Raw genomic sequence first — 10,481 nt, 5'->3', positions numbered from 1 at the left:
TTGTCCAGAAGAGGAAACTCACTTCCACATCTCAACGGTGGTGGTTCTGGACACTTCACATGCGAGCCTCTCCAGCACTTCACTCCCTCAAAGCCCATTTAACAGGCAGCGTTTTAGCACTCGTTACTAATTTGTCGAGATTTACTGCACTTGCTGTTTTCCCCCTGTTTCTATTCAAAATCAATGGGAATCTTCCAAATTTCAATTTAAAAAACATTTTGTTCTAATTCACTTTGCTTTTATGGAGCACGATGTTTGTTGGACGGCGAGACGTTGAGCTCATCATTTGGCACGGCTGACTAAGTTTCTAAATTTCAGCCCACCGCCTTCTCTCTTCTGAAACATTTTCTCTGCTGATATTAAACATTTTGATCATTCCAAATGCAAATTGCACTCTCCATAGATGCTGATGGGTTCTGGTATATTTACATACAAAGGAGCTGCTGAATGATTCATGTACAAAGTTATTTTCTTTGTGCACAGTATATTTTCCCCATTTTCTCTAATCTCTTTATGCTTAAATATCTTGCATGCCTGTCAGCCTCACAGCAATGTTTAAAAACTTGTGTTTGGGTGAGGGCAGGGAAAGGAGGGGACCACAAGCGATCTAAACACTACTGTTAAACTGGACTGGAATGTCATCTTTTCGGTGCCTGATGCTCCATAATATCAACAGAGTGGTTTTATTGGAGAACCCTGGCTTTGACTTCAAGGAATGGAGGATGAGAGATTCATCGCTATCCAACAGGAATGGGCCAAACCCAGAAAATCTTGCTCCAGTGATGCTCCCATTGAAGAAAGCAAGGATTTTGCCAAAGTAAGGAATTCAGGACTTGGTCTGGTGATATCTAGAAGTCACTTTAGTATGTGGGACAGTTGACCTTGTACTTGTATTGGCTTAGTGTTTTTGATAGCTAGCCAGCACTGGTGGTTGGTGTCATCTTTTGGAGCATAACCAAACTAGAGTGTCACTTGGAAAACGCCCTGCTCCAGACTTGTCCTTCCCTTTAGTCCTGTTGGGCCTTGGCATGAATCTGTCCAGTGTGAGGTGTTGTTTTTCTCCTTTAGCATCTTGTGATATGCGTCCGATTCTGTGTTGGGTTCCAAATGCACATTGATGCTTCTCCAGTATTGCGCCAAGCTAGGTAGGCATCATGGGCAATTTTTCAGAATGCCTTTGGTGTGTGGCCTCACTCTTCAGGTCGTAGCAGGAGTGGCATTTGGTCACTGGAAGCCAGACATTTGCAGAGGTCCTGAGCTGGTCAGAAACCCCCGTTGCGTTAGTTATATTTTTAGAATGGATGTCTAGGGAAAAATGAGTAGCAAACAAACCCTTTGCATGGGACCCTCAAGTGATGAACCCCACGGTGGAGTCCAGAGGCACCTCATTCTAGTTTCAAAGTGTCCTGATAGCCTCCTGGGTCTTTCAGGGCCCCAAGGAATTTCTGGTGTCTGCATTTCTCCTGGCTCGTTTTGTGCTTCCCCTGCTGACTTATTTACAGTATGCCATTTTGACTTTTTATTTCAAGTGTGTGCATGGATAGATGGGCTGAAGAACACCGTAGTGCAAAGTTGAGTTGGGCCCTATCCTTGCCAGGCAGCTTTTAAGCAGCAAAGAAGTTGGTTTATATTCACCTCTTCCCAATCTGCACAATTCCCCATTGTCTTCTGCTCAGCTCCCTGTTGTCTAATATAGGTTGTTTTGCTTCACTCTTTGTCATCAGAATTCATTTCAGCCTTTTCATTCACTTTAGAAATGCAAGTTCTCAATTTGGTCCTGTTAAGGAATCATTAAAGGCTCCCCAAGATGTGTGACCTCTCCTAGCAAGTTTTGAAGGTCTTCTGTTGCATGGCCTCCAATTCTATTTGTTTTGCCAGGACGCAGAATCTCCAAAGTATTTAATTGCATGATATAAATCATTTTGTTTTGTTCAGCAAATATTCGCAGAATGCGCTGAGTGACCAGGTATTCAAAGTGGAAAAAAAACAGGGTACTTCAGAGTGTGGTGGGCAAGCAAGGGGGTACTTTGGAGAAGGAGAAAACTTGAGAGAGTATAACACTGGAAGCAAGAGAGCAAAAAAATGCGTGCTCTTTCCTACTTCTTGCCCCTTTCATTGAGTTTCAGTGCTTCAGGTCTTTTAATTCAACCCTTGCCCCTGGTGTTCAACACCTCCAGTGAAAACCCATGTGCTGTGGAATAAAGATAAATGCTTATAGTTCCTCAAATGAGCCCCTCCCTAATATATGAGGATTAGGAACAAACTTTCCCTGGGAGAGAATATTCCATAACTGCTTATTGCAACCTAGTTGCAATTTCTAATGAAGCAGCTGGTAACGACCAGTTTTACAGACTGGATGCTGGACTAAACGGGCCACCAGCTTCATTCAGTATAGTGATTCCCATGTTAAATGAGAAGAGTTGAAAATGTCTGTGACACTGAATCTATTTTGATGATATGGGATATTTGTGTGACTCAGTGTCTCGTTCAGCCTGTGAAGGCATATTCATTGGAGGCCCGGTTCATATGCATGCAGTTTTCTGGCCAGCATGGATACTGGAAATGAAAGAATATTTTGACAAATATTTATTTCAGTAGTTTCAAGAACAGTCTGTGCAAAACTTCTGGAGACTGCAGGACCACGAGACATACAAAACAAAAATACTTTAAATATACATTCATAATACAAAGCAATCTTTCACACTAGTAAATTTAGGAAAGAATCTCTTTTTTCTCAAGCAATTTTAAAGCCATGAAATATATTTAGATAGTAAAATATACACCTTATGACTTCCTTTCTTTACTGCAACCAACATTGGTAAGATGTAAACATACGTTCTTCTTTAAAACATTGAGGTCTGTGTTTGTAGAACCGAGTGTGCAAAAATGTCTGCAAAATATTTGCATATACTGGGATCATATCTGTATGCAGAATTATATAACTGTGGATGCAGATAATCATTCAGATGTCTTAAAAGTCATTTGCATGTACATTATATCATTTTGGGGGGAATGCATGTGCAACTGTGGTAAATAATGTGAATTATTTCGCGTATGTCATTGTTAATCCCTGGGCCTGGAGTTCCTTCTGGAGTGGCCCTTTATTCTAGGTAAACTACCCAGATTCTCCATTTCAGAATGAGATTTAATTCCTATTTTTCCACTGAATATCCTCCCTATTCATGCATTGTTTTGCTATCATTAATGATTCAGCAAATTGTTTGTCATCATCCTTTGGTGTGGATTGATCAAATATATCTCAGTGAGTTACAGCTGTTTTAACCTCTGCTCCAGTGCAAGAACTTCTCTTTCTATTTCGTAGGGGAGGTCAGCATTCACTTGCTCTTCAAAATATTTCTTGATTTCTCCCACTTCTTTTTCCCAGAACTCTTTGGAGATCTCGAACAGTTCGGCTGTGCTGACGTTTTCTAACCCCTTTAGGTTCAAGGCGCCTTCAGCAGGGATGTAGCCTATGGGAGTTAGTTTGGCGCAGTCTCTTCCTTGGATTCGGTTGAACATCCACTCTAGCACACGGGCATTCTCCCCATAGCCAGGCCACAGGAATTGCCCTTCCTTGTCTTTCCGGAACCAGTTAACATGGAAGATCTTCGGCAGCTTAGCAGCTGGGCGGTGTGCCATGCTGAGCCAGTGGGCCAGATACTTACCAAAGTTGTAGCCAAAGAAAGGTCTCATGGCAAAGGGGTCATGCATGAGGATTTTACCTGTTTAGAGGATGTACAAGGAAATATAAGAGTAGTGTCACAGAGCCAGTGATAGAATCGCTAGCCCTCGGGTAGCACTTTCACCTGTAGGCAAAAAGCCTCAGATGCACAAAGGTAGACAAGGTTCCTTGGGTGAATTTGATATCTTTTATTAGACCAACCCAAATGGTTGGAGAATAGTTATTAAGGAAGCTTTCGGGTTCAAAAACCCTTTGTCAGGCTAAGGAAGTGTCAGCAGTTGGTGTGTGCTCTTCCTGGATGCACAAAGGGATTTAGGCACCTAAATATCTCCTGAGGATCTGGGCCAAAGGGCTCTGGGAAGGTGGGGAGGCTTTTACCACGGGGAGAAGCTGCAGCACAACGTGTGAGCTTACATTTTAGAAATGCTGCGCTCCCACGACTTTAGCGAAAGCAGCTCCGAAACCAGAGCCCGAAGGCTCTCACAACCAGCCTGCATTGCCACGGGCTCTGTGGCAAACCCAAATGTTTCAGTGTCTAGTCCGAGGTCAGGCATGAGCTGTAATATCAAAGCTTTCGGCTCAGACTTCAGCACCTAATGGGCCACGCAGCTTTTTTACTGCGCACGACCCACATGTGGTTAATTTGCTGCATCTTAGTTTGGGATTTTTTTTTTAACACCAAGAATAATATTTTGTATTGTGAAAAATGCTCAGTTTACAAAATGATGTCCCAAGAACCAGACTTTAGCATATGCTCATTTTGTAGTGAACAACAGTCAGGGACTACTTTTGATATGGGAAAGCAAATTAGATCTTGATTTACCTTTGTGTTCAGCAGCTGCTGTTGCTTCAGATCTCATCGTTGCGCCTATAAATACTCCATGCTGCCAGTTAAGGGCCTCGTATACCAGAGGCACACCTGTAGAGAGCAAAATAGCTTCTGTAATTAAAGGGCGAGAAGGGTTTGCAATAGCAGATTTTGCTACCTGAGTTACCGCAGTGGGCACTGAGCCATATACTTCAGTTCCTCTTTCTCTACCTTTTTATTCAATTCATTCCCTCCCTCTTTTACTAAAAAAGAACTTAGGCCAACATTTTCAGAAGTGGCCTCTGATTTGGAGTACCTTTATCTTTAGGCGGCTGATTTACAACACCATGCACCTGTTTTTTGGAGTTCTACAGTTCCCAACTGATTGCATTAAGAAGAAGGATGGCCTTGTGGTTAAGGTCATCTGTATTATGTTGCTATCTGTGTTAAGGTAACACTGACAGCCAAGGCTCTTTGGGCAGATGTGATATCTTTTATTAGACCAGCTAAACAGTTCTTTGCAAGCTTTCTGGCACAAACACCCTTCTTCAGGCATAGGGAGAGTCTGGTGGCGTGTTGTGTTCTGAGTTGAACACTGACACTTCAGTGGCCATGTCTGAAAATGTGGTGGTTAAAGGCTAATCTAGTTATTCCTCTGCCCTCAATAACCAGGGAAAGTGTGGTAATAAAAGCCATGTTTATACCCAGTTTCTGCCAGCACTATTACATCCATAAAGTGATCAGGACTGTAGCTTTCATATAAATGAGTGCAGCTCTTACCGGTAGGTCTACGACCTCCAAATATTATCCCCTCAATCGGCACTCCTTCAGGGGACTCCCATGCCGAGTCGATGATTGGGCACTGGCTGGCTGGAGTGCAGAATCGAGAATTGGGATGAGCACAGGTTTCCCCTGTAGAAATGAGAAATATTTTGTGATTGCAGAATTCACTTGAAAGGAGGTGACAATGCAAAGGTGAAAATGCAAAGGGCATGCCACGTTACCATTCTCTGGGAGCCACTCCTTGTTTCTCCATGATGTCAGCTTCACTCCAGGTGCGAGCTGCTCATCAATGCCTTCCCAGTATATGCCTCCGTCACTGGTTTCTGCTACATTGGTAAAGATGGTGTTCTTGTAAATGGTCTTCATAGCATTGGGGTTTGTTTTTACTGATGTTCCGGGAGCGACTCCAAAAAAGCCGTTTTCTGGATTGATTGCCCTTAAATTACCTGGAATTTAAAGGACAGTGAGTATGGACACAAAACCCAGTTCACCAGTGGAGCTCTCTTCCCCATCCTCCCCCCAGACTTGGTTCCAGATCTTGTCGATAAATCATAGGAAATGCAGGTGCTGACTTCAATGCAAGCAGGATTAGTCCCTGCAACAATTCAACTGTAAATTCCAGAAAAGATTACCTCGCTCATCAAATTTCATCCAGGCAATATCATCCCCAACGCACTCAATTTTCCACCCTGGCAGAGTTGGGTTCATCATAGCCAAGTTAGTTTTCCCACATGCACTAGGGAACGCTGCTGCAAAATACTTCTTGTCACCCTCTGGATTTGTAACACCAACAATCTGGTGAAACACAAACACACCTGACAAATATGTCTATTTTCCCCCCTGCATTTTTGCAAGTTTAAAGAATGCAAATGGTAAAGACAAGCATTTAATCAAGCATGCTTTTTTCCCTAGAAAAAGGATGTAATGATAGAGCCAATCTTCTTAATTCACAAATTGTATTTTATGTGACAAGTAGTTCCTCTCTGAGAGGATCCCTTATTTTTTCAAATGCATATTATAATTCAAACATTTGCAGATTAAAAATATTCAGACTTGGAGCTGAGTTTCTCAGCTGTGATTGATCAGACAAGCCATGTGCTATTTGTGGCAGGAAAACTTGTACGCGTGTATTTATTGCCATGAGTATCCTATCACGCAACTTGGAAATTCACTTTCCAGGAGCATTTTATGTCAGTCAAATGCAAATGTTTCAAGTGGACAGAGAACAGAGGATTGCTTATAAATGTAACAGCCAACTGCAAGTCATTACAAAAATGCAGGTGTTTGTGCAGGTCTGCTTTATTATTTAAAAGACAATTTTCCAACCTGTAGTACCAGTCCTGCAAACTGTGCCATGCATATTGACTTCCATGGATCCCTGCTCGAAGTTGTTGGACCCCTGCCCAGGCATGAAGGTATGGAGCAACTTTCAGAATAATTAGGTAAAAAACTTGCTTGGTTCTCTATTTTTGAAGATGCCTCTTTAAAATGCTCACTTATTAGCAGGTCTCTGTTTCTAGATAAACATGTTATGTGATTTGTGCATCTCAGAGCCCTATAATATCAGGCCATGGGGAGCTCATGTTGAGCTGTTCTGTAGTTTAATTGCGTTTTGAAATGGACTTATGATTTAATGGGTCTTACCAGCATGTGCTCTGCCAGCCAGCCTTCTTCCTTGGCAATTCTGCTGGCAATTCGGAGAGCAAAGCACTTTTTCCCCAGTAAAGAGTTTCCTCCGTAACCACTGCCAAAGGAAATGATCTCTCTGCGATCAGGGATGTGAGCAATCAGAGTCAAATCTGGGTTGCAAGGCCAGTTGTTCACCAGTGGTTCTGCAAAACACAATGTGCTAGTCATGAACACAGCAATTGCCACAGGGGAGCAGGCAGCCCTGCATCCAGTGGTCGCTAGTAGTTGCAGTGGGCAGCTATGGGATAATTCGCCGCCTCTGACAGGTCTGCCTGAATATTAGCCAAAGTTAATGGTGGCTATTATTACTAACCTTTTAGTGGAAGAGGGCACCCAACTGAATGAAGGCACTTTACAAACTCCCCGTTGCCTAGGGCTTCCAAGACAGCCGTTCCCATTCGGGTCATTATCCTCATGCTGGCCACGACATATGGTGAATCTGTCAGCTGAATCCCAATCTTGGACAGAGGAGACCCAATAGGTCCCATGCTGAAGGGGATGACATACATGGTACGGCCTGTGAAACAGGAACAGTGCCAAGTGAGTGAGACAGGACAGGGATGGGGAGGAAACCACGCACTATTGGAGCAATCCTCATTATAAAGCCTCCTGTTCCCCACATTTCCTCACTTCTTTAAAAAACATCTGGTTTCTGATGATATCTAAAAATAACATCAGATCCTTTCCATTTGTCAGCATGTATAGCAAAAGGTTTGTCTTTGACCGATAGCAGTTTTCTCTGCTATGTAGGTAGCAGTGGCTATTGGAGCAGGGGACTAGGGACCAAATTTCATGCTGGTGTAAATACACGGCTCTCTGCTGAACAGGATTTGACCTTCAGAGTCAGGACTCCTGGGCTCTTTCCTCAATTTTAAGTCACCCATTAATCCAAGCTTCATTTTGCCATTCTATAAAGCAAGCCAAAGGAATAGTTTACCTGGGAGGCGCTGATAAGTGTGTGTGTGTGTGTGTGTGTGTGTGTGAGTGTACGCACGTGTGTGTGCGCGCGTATGTGCATGTGTGCTGAGCTTCAAGACTGGATGTTGGGTCCTGGTGCAATGAGATAGTGGCCTCCCCTGTGATGCTCCAGCGTGCACATTGGAGCCATGTGTATATTTGTGTTATGATATTATTACTGCTGGTGCCTGTGGTATTATAAAAAACGTATATCATTTTTCTTTTTGAACCCACCGTTCATGCACGCTGGAAATCTGACGCTGAAGGCTTTCTCAAAATCTTCTTCTGACATCCAGCGGCCCAGCTTGCTAATTCCAGTCTTGGGGATTGGGACTGTATCTCTCTGCTCCTGAGTGATGATGACAGTCCTGCTTTCAATTCTTGCCACGTCCCTTGGGTCAGTGAGAGCCAACCAACTATATTTTAACAGAGATTAGGAAACTGCTTCAGTTATTAAAAGTCATAAGTACGTGCTTAATCCTTTCAGGGCGCATTTCAGGTACAGCAAGCTATAGTGTTTTTAGGAGTAAAACAAAGGTGACAGAGTCAATAGCTTCAAGGCAACCACAGATTATGTGGATAAAGGATTGGTTGTGGATAAAACTGTAAAACATTGTGGAATGGACTGGTACCTCACTGGACTTCATAAATTGTAGTTGCATGTATAACCTTCCCTTTACCTCAATTTTACCATCTGTAAAAGGGGGTTAGAAGCTTGCAGGGGCGGGTTAAAAGATTTGACCCTGTTCTCATGTATTACATCAACATAAACCAAGATTACACCACTTTTACGTAGGAAACAGCGCAATGATGCCTGTAGAAAAAGGAGATCCTGAAAACACTTTTAATACCAGTGTAGGTGCTCGCAGTACTAGAGCAAATGGGGGATTCAGATCTAGCCCCCTACTTCAACAAAGCACCTCGGAGTGGAGATGCTGCACTACTAAGCATTATCATGGCTCAATAGAGAGTTATTTTGTTTAAACTATTTATAGTTGAGCGCATTGTTCTCTGTTTTCAACTGTGCAGGGAAATCTTCAATTAGTGCAAAAGTGTTCTAGTCAGACTGTCATAATCATCATCGCTGCAGTGCTTGGCATATAATTAACGGTGAATAATTTATCTGTTGAATTTTGCCCTTTTCCCCCACAAATACCCTGCAAACAGATTGCAAAATTCTTGTGTTCTTAGTTATTCAAAATTCTTTGCAGATTTCTTCAGTGAATAAATCTTGATCTATAAGTCATTCCCAAATGCTTAATTGTTGTTAACATTCTCATTTCATGTGAGTTATTTGGGAAGAGGCAGTGGAATAGTTGAGCAAAATATTTGCCAAATAAGTTCCAGTCAAACTCATCAGCATGATGTGAATAATGTGTTTTTTATGAATAATATTTGAACAACTACAGGGCATTTTGAATGCCATCAAAATAGTATTTAAATAAACTCTTTTGACTAGAACAGTGGCATTCTTCAAAATCTGTGTTTACTCTCTGTTTGTTACACACTGCTAATGACTGCTGCCAGGAGTCACGCAACAGAGATGTAACGTGGAGCTTTTGCGTCCCGGGTGGCAGAAGCTAGACAGGTGGCAGGGACCTGGCAGCTGTTATTCTTGCACCTTTCTTATATTGGTGCCTGGGTATGGTCACGTAATATTGTCTCTGTTCATAGGACTGGGTGATTTCTGTAACTAACCAATAGAGTGATGGTAATGTATGGATATCCCAGTTGAAAAATTGTAATTAGCTTAAATTGTAAATAAGCTAAATCGCATTAACTTATGCAAATGTCCATGGACAGCAAACACTAATGAATTTTGAATGTGTCTATCACTTACCAGTTCTCATACTTGCTCAACTTCTTGACCATGCCTTGTTCTTCCATGAGGGCCAGGATTTTTTTGTTCTCTCCCTCTGAGCCATCACAGATATGGATGCTATCGGGCTGGCAAAGCTTGGCATTGCTTTCAATGAAGCCTCTCACATCCTGATTCAGACTTTCCAAATCCCCCTTGATGACCTTTGAAGTGATATTCAACTGAGTCTTCAGCTGAGGAGGCATTATTTGTTGATTGTGGTAGTTCTTGCTGATCGGCATGACGTACAGGTTGCAATCTAAGATCAAACAGTTACATTGTTACACAATTCCTAAGGAAATGAATGTGCTTTCCAAAACACAACGCAGCTGTAAAAAGAAAAAAATATATTCCATGGATATTCAATTTTGTCATATGTTATACTTGATTACATGCCAACGGTTATGATCTGAGAGAGAATCTCACCACCTACAGATAAATATACACCCGTGAAAAAATGCATGTTTCATTTATAGATGGTCTACTTACTTTCCTTGAATTTGAGCCCCTTGAAAGTTCTTGAATTTGAGTTCGGAGAAGATTTTGTTGTCTCTTCCCACTATTTGTACTGGGCTCACTTTGGAGTATTCTTGTACTCTTTTCTTTCCAAGGAGTCATTCTGCTGTCTTAAATACCCCTTGTGCGCTGGAGACCTTCCCACTTAGATGAGGTGAGGGAGGCCTGTCCCCTACGTCACTAAAAGA

At 42.3% G+C, this 10,481-nt stretch overlaps 1 protein-coding gene across 1 annotated transcript; it reads right to left on the bottom strand.

Moving 5' to 3' along the window:
• Window positions 1-2,571: 2,571 nt before the first annotated feature.
• PCK1 (phosphoenolpyruvate carboxykinase 1) lies at window positions 2,572-10,420 on the bottom strand. Its single transcript, XM_014520168.2, has 10 exons — window positions 10,267-10,420; window positions 9,760-10,036; window positions 8,154-8,335; window positions 7,276-7,479; window positions 6,918-7,105; window positions 5,906-6,068; window positions 5,495-5,719; window positions 5,271-5,402; window positions 4,506-4,601; window positions 2,572-3,722 (listed from the first exon to the last, which is right to left on the bottom strand). Exons 2-10 carry the CDS (start codon window positions 10,017-10,019, stop codon window positions 3,268-3,270), a joined length of 1,905 nt encoding a protein of 634 aa, XP_014375654.1. The 5' UTR covers window positions 10,020-10,036; window positions 10,267-10,420; the 3' UTR covers window positions 2,572-3,267.
• Window positions 10,421-10,481: the final 61 nt, after the last annotated feature.

Source organism: Alligator sinensis, unplaced genomic scaffold (genome assembly GCF_000455745.1).
Source record: "Alligator sinensis unplaced genomic scaffold, ASM45574v1 scaffold970_1, whole genome shotgun sequence".
Taxonomy (NCBI): domain Eukaryota; kingdom Metazoa; phylum Chordata; order Crocodylia; family Alligatoridae; genus Alligator; species Alligator sinensis.
This window is presented reverse-complemented; position numbering and strand designations above follow the sequence as displayed.

Coding starts and splice junctions, on each gene's coding strand:
- PCK1 (XM_014520168.2), bottom strand. CDS start 10,019: ATGCCGATCAGCAAGAACTACCACAATCAACAAATAATGCCTCCTCAG. Junction 6,069..6,917: donor GGCTGGCAGAGCACATGCTG/GTAAGACCCATT, acceptor GTGTTTCACCAG/ATTGTTGGTGTTACAAATCC. Junction 3,723..4,505: donor AGCAGCTGCTGAACACAAAG/GTAAATCAAGAT, acceptor TCCTCTAAACAG/GTAAAATCCTCATGCATGAC.